The sequence below is a fragment of the Pelophylax lessonae genome, assembly GCF_965119305.1.
Source record: "Pelophylax lessonae genome assembly, chromosome: 3".
Taxonomy (NCBI): Eukaryota; Metazoa; Chordata; class Amphibia; order Anura; family Ranidae; genus Pelophylax; species Pelophylax lessonae.
This window is the reverse complement of record NC_138770.1, coordinates 118,782,130-118,797,840: the sequence shown is the minus strand read 5'-3', so window position 1 is coordinate 118,797,840 and position 15,711 is coordinate 118,782,130. Positions and strand designations below refer to the sequence as shown.

At 45.6% G+C, this 15,711-nt stretch overlaps 1 protein-coding gene across 1 annotated transcript in view; it reads left to right on the top strand.

Annotated features, from left to right (window-relative positions):
• Positions 1-15,711, top strand: part of MFSD2B (MFSD2 lysolipid transporter B, sphingolipid) — a 139,942-nt gene that overhangs the window by 63,747 nt on the left and 60,484 nt on the right. Inside the window, exon 4 of the mRNA XM_082251176.1 lies at positions 11,449-11,572. Within this exon, the coding sequence (XP_082107302.1) occupies positions 11,449-11,572 (124 nt within the window). The remainder of the gene's footprint in view (positions 1-11,448; positions 11,573-15,711) is intronic.

Below are 15,711 nucleotides of genomic sequence, written 5' to 3'. Positions count from 1 at the left end.
TTTGTTGCTCTGACCTCACTATATGTTTTTTTTTTTCTTTTCTCACCTTTTGATGTTTTTTCTTTATTTTACAACACAAACTTTAAGATGTAAGTGTTTAAGAAATTGCAAATGCACATGTGCTTTTTAAAGGAGCACTATATAAAAGCACTAGAAATCAGCACTATATTAACACTGTAGAAATCACCTATTTGTTTATTAATTGCACTTTATCGTTTTACTGTTTGCACTATTTACAGAATACAAACTTGGAAATATTCAGATTGATTTATTTCAGCGAAATGTTAATGTTTTGTTGTATAATGCCAACCTATGCACTAGGGTACATACTGTTGACCTCTTTGGGGACCAAAGTTTCTCAAGTGGGGGGAGTGTGTAGCGGGGTTAAATATGCCTAAAGATACTGTTTGATATGTGAGAAGGAACTAGCTCCCTCTAGTGGTAGCTGCATGGAATTTCCCGGGCTGTGACTTCCTTTTGGTGAGATGAAGAAACTACATCTCCCATGCTGCTTTGCAAGATCCAGGGTGCACGGCTGCACCGCACGGCACTATGGGGGAAGTTATTTAAAGGAAGAGAGAGGCTAAGCCGGGGGGGGCGCCTTTCTGCGCTGGACTCTGAGGAACCAGCGAGCGAGAGTGGAGGACTGATGCTGGATATTGGGCCAAAGCCTCTTAGCCTGGAGGGACGACGTTGAACCGTCCCATCTTAAGCACGAGGCGGATTCCTGGAGGTCATACTGCTGTTTGCAGAGATCGGAAGTCATCCGCTAGAAAGACCTCGCGCGGCTGGCATATAGCCAAAGGACTGAGACCGCAGTGGAGCGTGCGAAGGAGAAACTTCTGTTGGTGAGAGGGCACATGCCCAATAACTGACTTTATCTGCCAAAGAGACAGCTTTATCTACAGATAGCGGTAGCGCAACAGGAGGTGATAAACCCTGGGGTTTATCAGCATACCCTCTCAGGAGACTCATAGACAAACAATAAAGTCTGAAAAGGAGTCGCCAGAGGCTTATCTCTCTCGCAGAAGTTGTTGCTCAGTTACACAGACACCCTGCGGTGACAACTAACAGGTCGCTGTCCTTCTCTCTCTTGATCTTCATTTCCTAATTTGGATTACAAATGAGCTCTATTCAATAACCTTGCTAGCGAAGATCAAGAAGAAAGAAGAGAACTCTGGGGGAAGGACTCAGATAGGCCTACCTATCTGGTACTGTGTCTAGCCTTAATGAAGGAGGAGTGTGGGGGTATTTCTCTTATCTTTTTAAAGTTGTTTTAAGTAACCTTTTATGGGCTTGTATGGTATTGTATCTCCCTTACTCAATTTGATACATAGTAAACTAAGTTTTGATTGATTGCAATCCTGTGTGCTGTTCCATTGTGTCACCCAGAAGGACTACTGTTAAAGAAGGTGACGGGGTACTGTTGCATATTGAAGTACTGTGTTCCAGCTTGTGTATCATTTTGATAGTCCAGTCCTATTCTGGGTCAGTTGTGCCTGAGGAGGGATCGAGCCAATTTGATTGGGTTGTTAGGCAGGGAGTAGACCCAATAACATACTCAGCAGCTCCTGCGGGGGTGGTGCTACATTTGTATGTATGTATGTTCTTTATTTATTATAGTCAGGAAATGTGATTATTATAACATGTTTTTATTAAAGTGGAACTTAACTCTTTAAATCAGCATTAGCTTTTTTTTGTAATCCTTATGCTGATAGCCTAAGTAAACAGTTCGGAATGTATAATATATTTTCTTGATTTAAACTTTTTTTTACATTTTTTCAGTTACTTCCTGGTTTCTGGCCTAGGTTAAAATGATATACATACATCCCAGCAGTCTTCAGGAGGGGAGGAGGGGTTTTCTCGGCTAAGCACACTCTCCTGCCTGTATGCCTGGACAGATGGATTCCAGGAAGAACATGCTACACCTACTTTTACTCAAGATGGCCACAGCTAGAAATTCTAGGGGATGTTTTTAGAAAAGTTTTCTCAACAAAATAAAGCATATGGATGTGGGGATTTGATTTGAATACTAACAACTATGAGGGGGTTAGCTCGGCAGGGGGACTGTATGACCTCCTGGAAGAGGGAAGTTAGGAGGGGTAGAAGGGGACAAGGCAAGGAGGCTGATCCTGGGCTGGAGCACCCCAATAGATACGCCCCGTTGTGTGATGTTGGGGAAACCAGTCAGGGACCAGCATTGCTGGCAGGGGAAGAACTCCTCCAGTGAGGCCGGGAGAAAGGGAAAGGAAAGACAGGTGCTGGTGGTAGGGGACTCAATTATTAGAAGGACAGATAGTGTAATCTGTGACAAAGACCGTGTGCGCCGAACAGTCTGTTGTTTGCCGGGCGCTCGGGTTCGGCACATCGCGGATCGGGTGAACAGATTATTGGGTGGGGCTGGGGAAGACCCAGCTGTCATGGTACACGTGGGTACCAATGACATAGGCAGAGGAAGATGGAGAGTCCTAAACGATTTCAGGGACTTAGGCGCTAAGTTGAGGAGTAGGACCTCCAAGGTAGTATTTTCCGAAATACTACCTGTACCTCGAGCCACACCAGAGAGGCAGCGGGAGATTAGGGAAGTTAACGAGTGGCTGAGGAGCTGGTGTAGTAAGGAGGGTTTCGGGTTCCTGGAGAACTGGGCCGACTTCTCAGTCGGCCATCGGCTCTTTGGTAGGGACGGATTGCACCTAAATGGGGAGGGTGCAGCCGTACTGGGTGAGAGGATGGCCAAAAAGTTAGAGGGGCTTTTAAACTAGGGAATGGGGGGGAGGGTACAGATGTAGAATTAGCCAGTGGAAAGCAAGATTCAGAGGGCAGAAATGGGGGCATTAGCGGTAGGGTGTTCGGAGCTCCTAAACCCAGGGTGGGTATGGGGAAAAATCAAGAGAGCAGCCTAAAAACATCAAATGAGGATATATGTAACCGATCAAAATTAAGAGGTTTGTATACCAATGCCAGAAGCCTGGCCAACAAGATGGGAGAGCTGGAGCTACTGATGTTTGAGGAGGACTTAGATTTTGTGGGGATAACTGAGACTTGGTTTGACAGCTCTCATGACTGGATGGCGACCATTCAGGGGTATTCCCTTTATCGCAGGGATAGAGAAGGTAAAAAAGGGGGAGGGGTATGTCTGTATATTAAGAACAGTATACAGGTAAATATGAGGGATGATATTAATAATGGAGCTATGGATGAGGCAGGATCCCTATGGGTAGAGCTTCAAAGGGAAGGCACAGCGGGGAAGGTAATATTGGGCGTATGCTATAGGCCCCCCAACCAGAGGGAGGAGGGTGAGGCGGACCTCCTTTTACAGATAGGATTGGCAGCAAGGATGGGAAATGTCATTATAATGGGGGACTTTAATTATCCAGATATAGACTGGGCAGAAGGAACCGCACACTCAGCCAAGGCTAGGCAGTTCCTAAATGTTTTGCAGGACAATTTCATGGGTCAGATGGTGAATGCACCGACAAGAAACAATGCGGTACTTGACCTACTGATTACCAACAATACAGACCTGATCACGGATATAGAAATACGGGACAACTTAGGGAACAGTGACCATAGGTCAATAAGTTTCAGTATTAATTACAGTAATAGGAAGCAGAGGGGTAATATAAGGACACTGAATTTCAAAAGAGCCAATTTCCCTAAACTGCGCTTGCTGCTAGAAAATATCAATTGGGATAGAACCCTGGGAACAAAGAACATGGAGGAAAAATGGGAGTGCTTCAAGAGCATACTAAACAGGGGGATTAGCCAGTGCATTCCAAAGGGAAATAAATTTAAAAGAGCAAAAATAAACCCTGGGTGGCTAAACTCCAACAGAAAAATGTATATTAGTGCTAAAGAAAAGGCCTTCAAAAAATACAAGACTGAGGGGTCATTGGCAGCATTTAAGCATTACAAAGAGTGTAATAAGAAATGTAAAGATGAAATCAGGGCGGCTAAAATAGAACACGAGAGACATATAGCGGAGGAGAGTAAAAAGAACCCCAAGAAGTTCTTTAAGTATATAAACAGTAAGAAAGCGAGGCCAGAACACATTGGCCCCATAAAACATGATAAAGGAAATCTGGCCACTGAGGACAGAGAAAAGGCGGAAGTGTTAAATCATTTCTTCTCTTCAGTCTTCACAAAAGAATCGGGGGGCTACACGAACCCAGCTTGTAAGGCCGAACTAAATAATACACCTCAGGAAGTGCCGCCATGGTTAACAGAAGATAGACTTAGAGCTAAACTAGAGAAACTTAACATAAATAAATCCCCGGGACCGGATGGCTTGCACCCGAGGGTTCTTAATGAGCTCAGCCAGGTGATTGCCAGACCATTATTCTTGATCTTTAAGGATAGTTTACAGACGGGTATGGTGCCAGCTGATTGGAAAAAAGCCAATGTGGTACCAATATTTAAAAAGGGGCCGAGGTGTATCCCGGGGAACTATAGGCCGGTCAGCCTAACATCTGTAGTCTGCAAAATTTTGGAGGGGATGTTAAGGGACCACATACAAGACTTTAGTAATGAAAACGGTATTCTAAGTAGTAATCAGCATGGATTCATGAAAAATCGTTCGTGCCAAACCGATCTATTAACCTTCTACGATGAAGTGAGCAGCCACCTAGATAAAGGTAAGCCTGTGGATGTGGTGTATCTGGACTTTGCAAAGGCCTTTGACACCATTCCCCACAAACGATTACTGTACAAACTAAGGAAGGTAGGTATGGACCAGAAGGTGAGTACCTGGATAGAGAACTGGCTCCAGGGGAGAGTACAGAGGGTGGTGATTAATGGGGAGTACTCGGATTGGGCGGGTGTGGAAAGTGGGGTCCCCCAGGGTTCTGTCCTGGGACCAATCCTGTTTAATTTGTTCATAAATGATCTAGAGGAGGGGATATCTAGCACAATCTCAGTATTTGCAGATGATACTAAACTAGGCATGCCAATATCTTCTATGCAGGATGTGGAAACCTTACAAGCAGACCTAAACAAAATAACGGGGTGGGCAACTACATGGCAGATGAGGTTTAATGTTGATAAATGTAAAGTAATGCACTTGGGGGCCAGAAACCAGAAAGCAAGCTACTCACTAGGGGGGGGGGGGGAACCTCTGGGTGAGTCTAGGATGGAAAAGGACTTGGGGGTACTGGTAGACAACAAGCTTGGCAGTGGCATGCAATGCCAAGCCGCCGCAAGCAAAGCCAACAGAATACTGGGATGTATAAAAAAGGGGATTCACTCCAGAAATAAAGAGATTATTCTCCCACTCTACAAGACTCTGGTCCGGCCACATCTGGAGTATGCTGTCCAGTTCTCGGCACCGGTCCTCAGGAAGGATGTGCTGGAACTGGAGAAAGTCCAGAGAAGGGCAACAAATATAATTAGGGGAATGGAGGACATCAGCTATGAGGAAAGACTACAAGCACTGAACCTTTTCTCTCTGGAGAAAAGACGATTGAGGGGGGATATGATATCAATGTACAAATACTGTACTGGTGACCCGAGCATAAGGAACAAACTATTCAGAGAAAGGAGATACAATAAGACACGTGGCCACTTACTAAAACTAGAGGAAAGGCGGTTTAACCTTAAAGTGCGTAAGGGGTTCTTCACTGTAAGAGCGGTAAGGATGTGGAATTCTCTTCCACAAGCAGTCGTATCAGCAGGGAGCATTGATAGTTTCAAAAAACTATTAGATGGACACCTTAAAGACCACAACATACAGGGGTATACAATGTACGGTTAAAAGCAAACACACACACGCATCATAGGTTGAACTGGATGGACTGTTGTCTTTTTTCAACCTCACTAACTATGTAACTATGTAAGAGTTCACTACACCAAAAATGAGGCACAGCATACAGTTTTAAAGGTGAACAACAAAAAGGGGTGGTTTATATACAATATTTACAAAACCATAAATGGCAAAAAAAAAAGGAAAATATGAAAATAAACCCTTGCCAATTTGGCAACTTACTACACAGGTTGTTTCCCTAGCTGACAACTAGGCGCAGCCTTGTGCTGCCCCTAGCACTTATCTCCGTGTCTAATGCCTCGTACACACGCATCGATTATTGGCCAGGAATTTTTGGCCAACGTCCGATCGGCCGATTTTCGGCTTGTTAGTATGATGCTTTCGACAACCGACTCCGACTTTTCAGCCGAATAAAATCTGGTGTGCAGGCTATAAAATTTTTGTTGGCTGTCAACACAACGGCCGATTTTCTGTCAGTCAGTACAGACTTCGGCAGACAAAAATCTGATGAGCAAGACTGGGCATGCTCAGAGAAGAAAAAACACACGGAAAGTCAACCAGCACACGACATCACTTCTGAAGTAGATTTTTGTTGGCCGAGAAAATTCGTGTGCAGTCTAGGCACATTCCAACCAACAAAACACCACTCTGGCCAAAAGTCGGACGATCGGTCGGCCGATAATCGTTGCGTGTACGAGGCATAAGAGGATTGCCACACAGGCTCTCTCACCGCACAAGTAGGTCTCAAGCTCCCCAGTTTACACAGGCAACAAACTGCTTCCAGGGTGGAGCTCCTCTCTAGGCATGCTGGGGATTTTTGTAAAGAACCTAATGAGCCAACTCACCTCAGCTGGTCTCATTAGGTTCTACCACTTGATAACTCAGCACTTCCCCCTAGTGGAACAACTCTGCATAAAGTCTAAATCTAGGACACACATATATCCCATCCTGGATGCAACCGGGCGATTTTACCTGTCTGCTGTCACACAACTAATTAAATAGAGTTTTCAGTTTGTGGTGCACAGATACGGTTAGTTCAGCGTTAAAGAGGTATACAATGTACAGAATTCAGGGCCAACTTGAACGCAGGGCAAAGGGGGCAGCTGCCCTGGGCCCAGTCATTGTTGTGGGGCCGAAAGCAACTGAACTGCCCCTGGAGCCCATGCTGCCTGCAGATAGTTGATAGGTGGATTTGGCTATTACTCAGGAGATGAGGGCAGAATTAAATGTTGGGGCGCTGGTGATTGGTTGGCTATTATGTCTGTAGCCTGTGCTGTGACTGGCCAGCTCGGTATGGCAAACCTTGCCTGGGGAGAGCACCTGGCAGTCCCACAACAAGCTGCAGACCATCAGCCCACTGAAGAACTTTTTCACCAGAAGGGTTCGGCAGGGTGTGCCTAGTGTTCGCCTCACATCCTTTGGATACTATAAAGGTTAGACCCCTGGGGGGGAAAGCAAAGTACGGGTCTGTGGAGGGAGGGAAGGGGGTCCTGTGTAATGATGGGGGTAGTAGGAGGAGGGGTCCTGTGTAATGATGAGGGTAGTATGCGGGGATGGGGTCCTGTGTAATGATGAGGGTAGTATGCGGGGATGGGGTCCTGTGTAATGATGAGGGTAGAGGGGGCCCTGTGTAATGATGGGGCTTGTATGGGGAAGGGGGTCCCGTGTAATGATGGGGGTTGTATGGGGAGGGGGATCCTGTGTAATGATGGGGGTAGTATGTGGGAGGCAGTCCTGTGTAATGATGGGGCATGTATGGGGAAGGGGGTCCTGTGTAATGATGGGGGAAGTATGCGGAGGAGGTCCTGTGTAATGATGGGGTTGTATGGGGAAGGGGGTCCAGTGTAATAATGAGGGTAAAGGGGGGTCCGTTGTAATGATGAGGCTTGTATGGGGAAGGAGGCCCTGTGTAATGATGGAGGTAGTATGGGGGATGGGGTCCTGTCTAATGATGGGGGTAGTATTGGGGAGTAGGTCCTGTGTAATGATGAGGGTAGAGGTGGTCCTGTGTAATGATGGGGGTTGTATGGGGAAGGGGGTCCTGTGTAATGATGGGGGCTTGTATGGGGAAGGGTGTCCTGTGTAATGATGAGGGTTGTATGGGGGAGGGGTCCTGTGTAATGATGAGGGTAGAGTGGGTCCTGTGTAATGATGGGGGTTGTATGGGGGGGGGTCCTGTGTAATGATGAGGGTTGTATAGGGGAGGGGGTACTGCGTAATGATGGGGATTGTATGGGGGAGGGGCTCCTGTGTAATTATAGGGGTAGTATGGTGAAGGGGGTCCTGTGTAATGATGGGGGTTGTGTGGGGAAGGGGGTCCTGTGTAATGATGGGGGTTGTATGGGGAAGGGAGTCCTGTGTAATGATGGGGGTTGTATGGGGGAGGGGGTCCTGTGTAATAATGGGGGTTGTATGGGGGAGGGGGCCCTGTGTAATGATGGGGGTTGTATGGGGGAGGGGTCCTGTGTAATGATGAGGGTACAGCGGGTCCTGTGTAATAATGGGGGTTGTATGGGGGGGTCCTGTGTAATGATGGGGATTGTATGGGGGAGGGGGTCCTGTGTAATAATGGGGGTTGTATGGGGGGGTCCTGTGTAATGATGGGGGGTTGTATGGGGGAGGGGGTCCTGTGTAATAATGGGGGTTGTATGGGGAAGGGGGTCCTGTGTAATGATGGGGGTTGTATGGGGGAGGGGGCCCTGTGTAATAATGGGGGTTGTATGGGGGAGGGGGCCCTGTGTAATGATGGGGGTTGTAAGGGAGAGGGGTCCTGTGTAATGATGAGGGTAGAGTGGGTCCTGTGTAATAATGGAGGTTGTATGGGGGAGGGGGGTCTTGTGTAATAATGGGGGTTGTATGGGGGAGGGGGCCCTGTGTAATGATGGGGGTTGTATGGGAGAGGGGTCCTGTGTAATGATGGGGGTTGTATGGGAGAGGGGTCCTGTGTAATGATGGGGGTTGTATGGGAGAGGGGTCCTGTGTAATGATGAGGGTAGAGCGGGTCCTGTGTAATGATGGGGGTTGTATGGGGGGGGGGTCCTGTGTAATGATGGAGGTTGTATGGGGGAGGGGGTCTTGTGTAATAATGGGGGTTGTATGGGGGAGGGGGCTCTGTGTAATGATGGGGGTTGTATGGGAGAGGGGTCCTTTGTAATGATGGGGGTTGTATGGGAGAGGGGTCCTGTGTAATGATGGGGATTGTATGGGAGAGGGGTCCTGTGTAATGATGAGGGTAGAGCGGGTCCTGTGTAATGATGGGGGTTGTATGGGGGGGGGGGTCCTGTGTAATGATGGGGTTTGTATGGGGGGGGGGAACCTTTGTAATGATGAGGGTTGTATAGGGGAGGGGGTACTGTGTAATGATGGGGGTTGTATGGGGAGGGGATCTTGTGTAATGATGGGGGTTGTGTGGGGAAGGGGGTCCTGTGTAATAATGGGGGTTGTGTGGGGAAGGGGGTCCTGTGTAATAATGGGGGTTGTATGGGGAAGGGGGTCCTGTGTAATAATGGGGGTTGTATGGGGGGGGGTCCTGTGTAATAATGGGGGATATATGGGGGAGGGGGCCCTGTGTAATGATTGGGGTTGTATGGGGGAGGGGGCCCTGTGTAATGATGGGGGTTGTGTGGGGAAGGGGGTCTTGTGTAATAATGGGGGTTGTATGGGGGGGGGGTCCTGTGTAATGATGGGGTTTGTATGGGGGGGGGGAACCTTTGTAATGATGAGGGTTGTATAGGGGAGGGGGTACTGTGTAATGATGGGGGTTGTATGGGGAGGGGATCTTGTGTAATGATGGGGGTTGTGTGGGGAAGGGGGTCCTGTGTAATAATGGGGGTTGTGTGGGGAAGGGGGTCCTGTGTAATAATGGGGGTTGTATGGGGAAGGGGGTCCTGTGTAATGATGGGGGTTGTATGGGGGAGGGGGCCCTGTGTAATGATGGGGGTTGTATGGGGGAAGGGGTCCTGTGTAATAATGGGGGATATATGGGGGAGGGGGCCCTGTGTAATGATTGGGGTTGTATGGGGGAGGGGGCCCTGTGTAATGATGGGGGTTGTGTGGGGAAGGGGGTCTTGTGTAATAATGGGGGTTGTATGGGGAAGGGGGTCTTGTGTAATAATGGGGGTTGTATGGGGAAGGGGGTCCTGTGTAATGATGGGGGTTGTATGGGGGAGGGGGCCCTGTGTAATGATGGGGGTTGTATGGGAGAGGGGTCCTGTGTAATGATGGGGGTTGTATGGGAGAGGGGTCCTGTGTAATGAGGGTAGAGCGGGTCCTGTGTAATGATGGGGGTTGTATGGGGGGGGGTCCTGTGTAATGATGGGGGTTGTATGGGGGGAGGTCCTGTGTAATGATGGGGGTTGTATGGGGGAGGGGGTCCTGTGTAATGATGAGGGTTGTATAGGGGAGGGGGTACTGTGTAATGATGGGGTTTGTATGGGGGAGAGGATCTTGTGTAATGATGGGGGTATTATGGGGTGGGGGGTCCTGTGTAGTGATGGGGGTTGTATGGGGAAGGGGGTCCTGTGTAATGATGGGGGTTGCATGGGGGAAGGGGCCCTGTGTAATAATGGGGGAGGGGGCCCTGTGTAATGATTGGGGTTGTATGGGGGAGGGGGTCCTGTGTAATGATGGAGGTAGTATAGGGAAGGGGGTCCTGTGTAATGATGGGGGTTGTATGGGGGTGGGGGGCCTGTGTAATGATGGAGGTAATATGGGGAAGGGGGCCCTGTATAATGATGGGGGTTGAATGGGTGAGGGGGGCCTGTGTAATGATGGGGGTAGCATGGGGAAAGGGGTCCTGTGTAATGATGGGGGTTGTATGAGGGAGGGAGTCCTGTATAATGATGGGTTAGTATGGGGGAGGGGGGGGTCTGTGTAATGATGGGGTTTTATGTGGGAGGGGGGGCCTGTGTAATGATAGGGGGAGTATGGGGGAGGGGGTCCTGTTTAATGATGGGGGTTGTATGGGGAAAGGGGAACCTGTGTAATGATAGGGGTTGTATGGGCATGGGGGACCTGTGCAATGATAGGGGTTGTATGGGGGAGGGGGTCCTGTGTAATGATGGGGGTTGTATAGGGGAGAGGTCCTTTGCAATGATGGGGGTAGAATGGGGGAAGGGTCACAGCATGGGGCTCTGAAGGAACAGAACCAGCGGCTGTTCCTTCAGAGCGCATGCACCAGTGATGTCCCTGGCTGCATGCAAAATAAATATCTCCTAAACGGTGCACGTTTAGGAGATATTTACAGTACCTATAGGTAAGCCTTATCATAGTCTTACCTGTAGGTACAAGTTATAGAGGAAGCTTTACTTCCTCTTTAAGACCAGTATGACTTGTCATGCGATTTGACCGTTCAAAATCACATGACAAGTCGCACCCTATTTGTGCCTATGGAACCGTTCAAATTGGTGCGACTCTGACTTGCACTAATTTGAAAAAGGTTCCTGCACTATTTTTATGTGCAACTTGCATTAACATCTGTGCATGAAATTGCACAGATGTCGGCAAGCCGCCCATGAAATTGCACTGACTGGCTGCTTTTAAATCGCACTGAAGTAGTGCGGTTTCAAAGCCATGTTCAGTATGAACCGGGGGGTTAATGTGTGTTTTTAATACTTGTGTTGGGATTCACTTGAACAAGATTGTTTTTTTCTGGAATTTAAACCTAATAATCTGGGATGTCTATGTTTCAGGATGCTGGGAAGTATGCCGTTCCTGGTCGTGTCCTATTTCTTCTTGTGGTTTGTCCCGTCATTTGTGACCGGAAGAGTCCTGTGGTATTTAATCTTCTTCTGTTCATTTCAAGCCCTCAGCACGGTGAGTAACATGGTGGTGACGCTGTATCCACTCATATACTCAGATCAGGCTATTCAGCTTTCTCCATAATAAAAAGTCTGGTCAGCAGTGTTTTTGAAGTATGCAACTTGGTTGTAGGTTTAACCACTTGCCGACTGCCGCACGACTATATACTGCGGCAGTCAGCCTCTCCTGGGCAAAGTGACGTATGGGTACGTCACTCGCCCACAAGTCTGTAGGTGACGAGCGCGGACTAGTATACCCATTGGAAGATTTCCCCTCTATTACTTTTCTGAGGACAACCCAAAATTTGGGATTTTCCTATACTTTTGTAGTGCCCCCAACCTCCAGGGCCTGGTGGTGACCCCCAGAGACAAGGAGGGCAGACATTCCTCTTCAGGGTGCAGGTTACTAGGGATGGTGGGTGGTGTACAAGGTAGAAAATGGGCGCCAGTCACTTTTATGCTTGAACAAAGAAGAAAAATGTGGGAGAGAGAGTAGAGCACAGGACACCCTTAGTGAAAAACAGCAGCAGACTTGCAGATCGGCAGACTCCTTGGACAAAAATGTAGAAAAGGTAGACAGCAGTACAGAAAAAGAGCCTTTAAGCTGGAAACAGCAATCCGTACTTTGTAGCATAAGCTGTCTCCTATAGCAACAATATTCAACCTACCTTCTTCTTGGATGAGTTCTACCCTGAAGTTTTCCCAGCCACTTCATAGTCCCCAGCTCATGAAGAGTCACCTCTGGTACTTCCTCAGAATTCCATCCTTCTCAGTATTGCCTCCAGGCAGTGCGCAGGCTCGCCCTTGCAAAGCCTTGATCACATGGCTAAGCCTCAGGCTTTAGGCCTATCCAGCAGCAGCTGTTCCTCACACACCCACCCAGAAAGGACCAAGACCACCTGACATCCTCCAAATAAATACCTTCTCCCAGTATGCTCAGCAACCAGTATGAATGACTAAGAAAAGTATACATATTCATAACCTAGACTCATTGTAATTCATCACACTAATGCCAAAGGTAACAGTGCCACCTATTGACCAAAGGGAGAAACCACACCTAAACCAGGCTTAGGAGGAAAATCCAATGATCACAAAGAGTATAAATTAGCCAGGCTAGCTACCACCCAGCACAGCTAAATTTATTAGCAGCCCTTTTTATGACTAGGGTGCTACACTTTCAATGATAATGGAAAACAGGACAAATAGAGAGGGTGAATCTCACTAACATGGACAAGTACAGCAATAAAAACTGATAAGTGTTCTAATCCCTCTCCATTCTATCCAAACCTCCAAAAAAAATCTTTGCCTTTAGTTATACTTTAATGCCTATTTATCAAATTGTGTGTAGGAAACTTTGTTTAGATCTTGTTGTCCTTCTACTTAATTCCTGCATAGTTCACTGTAACAATGAAAGGAAAAATGTTGTTTGTTTGAGATACAAGAACAATTCTTTACTGAACAAATAGACCTCACTGGCTCACTGCACTTTGCATTTCCTCAATCTTTTCCCCTTCACCTTTGTCAACCATTAGATACATGTAAAGTGACGGCTGTAGATGTCCCTTTAATCTTCAACCTTCCCTGATAATGACACCTTTTTCTTCTAATGATAAGTGAATATGCCAAAATTATATTTAAAGGCATTAAAAAAAATGGAAAAAAACTTGAATTTCAAATATGATTTGTACTGAAGTCAGTGAGGAATCATGTTTAAATGTAAGAAAGGGAAGGTAGGGTGATGGTGCTGCCTAGTAATGAAAGATATTGTAGGGTGTCAATAAAGTGCTGATGAAAAATAAAAATATGTATAATGCAGTGTAAGTCCAGAATATGGGAAAAGAGCACTATAAGTACAGCTATATAGTATGAACCAGAAATAAAATGTCATAAATAAAGATGTACTAATGTACAAATATACCTAGTTGACATATGGAAGTGACATGTGCATATATGTGTAGAAAAAGTGTGACCATTAAGGGGTATAATAAAAATGTGGTACAACTAAGACAGTATGAACAATAAGTATAAATATGAATAAATACCAATGTTTAAAGTGATATGTGCATAGATGGCTTCACAAATTATTGATCAAAACATAAGCTATATGAAAAATCGAAATCATACAGTATAAAACTATCAACAGATTAAAGTGCTCTGTGCATACCCAAATACCCCAAATGAAACCATAAACTAGGGTATAGAGGTGAAGTGACAATAAATATATAAGTCCAATATTAGTGATTGGTGCCTATAAAACAAGTGCAGTGACCGTAGAAAAAATATATATAGATGTGATAGACAAAGTTTAATATTGGTAGCAGGTGACAATCTTCGTATAACCAACTGTAAAGGGTGACCCCGTGGTGGGCAGTGAGGTGCTGAGTGACCCCTCTAGTGAATAGCACACTCACCAGAAATACCCACCCAACACAGGGGTATAGAGCGGGTATATAAATGTATCCTGTGGCCAGAAGGATCCTGGTGTCCTCTACAGATCCTAAATGAGGACATCCTGGAAAATCTCTGGAGGGTCCTAGATGAAAGGAAGGTTCCCCAAGGAGAGTGGCCGGGATCTAATGGGCTCCTGCCAGTAGGAAGCGGGCTTCCAAATATCCACAGGTATCACTCGTAGTAATAAACCAGGGTATAAGGAATAACGGAAAGGCACATAGTGTGATACCGTATAAACAGGTTTATTAATAGTTAAAACATAAGAGAGGTACTCACATATGTGGAGAAAGATATAGACATATAATCATGCAGGTGGAGCGCAAATGCGGTCCAAGCCTCGATCTCGAAACCGGAAGTGATGCGACACGCTGTACGCGTTTCTTAACAATACCTCTTCAGCAGCGTCGGGTCACTTCCGATATCTTCCCTAATATACATGCGGTAACTAGGCAACAGATTGTAAACAGGTCTGATGAATAATCCGAAGGCGGGGCTGCAAAAAGCGGACTACACTAAAATGGAGGTATTTGGTAATATGAATCTGAATCATAGATAAGCCATATGAATATACTTGACTGGTGCCAATACAGAACCCGGACTTAATGATCTGTATATATCGCACATATGCCAAAGAATATGTATATTAGACCTGGACCGAAAAACTATACATTTAAATTTGTTCGGAGCCTACGTAAATTGCATGTATATAATCAGGAAGAGGAAAATATCATAAATGTGGGTAAATTACCTAGATCACTGAATAGCATTATTTTACATTGTACATAAAGTTTATTATTAATGGAAAAATAAGAAAAATTAGAAAGAAACAGTATTAAAATAAGAATATTGGTAATGATGGAAATTAAAATGCTGTAAGAGGGTGAGGAGGACATCTAGTGGTATATAATAGGAAGTGGGATGGCAATATAACAAAAGACGGTAAGATTATATTTTGACAAGGTATCAGGGGATGTGCTGTATTAATAAACGATAAATAGTGTTGGACAAGGTATCATAAAATGTAATAAATATTAAATACTGATAATGTGAAAAGTGTGTGAAATAAATAAAATGAATCAATATAAAAAAATCAATATCAACTATAAAAAATATATATGAATATATATGAAGTGAGTACTACAAGAGCGTAGTAAGTTAAAACACACACAAATACAATATAATATGGAAGGCCTTGAACTAGCGATGTCTCATAACTTTTTCTGGTACAACCGGGACTACTACTTACAAACTAAAGGAGTAGCCATGGGAGCCAAGTATGCGCAGAGTGTCGCTAATCTACTCATGGATATGCTGGAAGAAAACTCTGTTTACACCCAACATATTCCAGAACTTATTTTTGACAGACGATATATAGATGATATCATTTGGAAAGGCACTGAAGACACCTTACAAGAATTCTTCTGCAGACTCAACAATAATCCCTATGGGATCAAGTTTACAGGGAATTGGAGTCAAGAACGGATTAATTATCTGGATTTGCATATTTTTAAGGACCAACAGATTTTAAAAAGTAAGACTTTTAAAAAGTACTGACAGGAATGGGTATATACCCATTACGAGCTGTCCTCATCCAAATTGTAAAGGAAATATCCCAAAGGGTCAATTTATCCGAATGAGGTGAAATTGTGACAACCTTGATGATTTCTTGATACAATCGGAAACATTACTTAACAGATTCGTTGA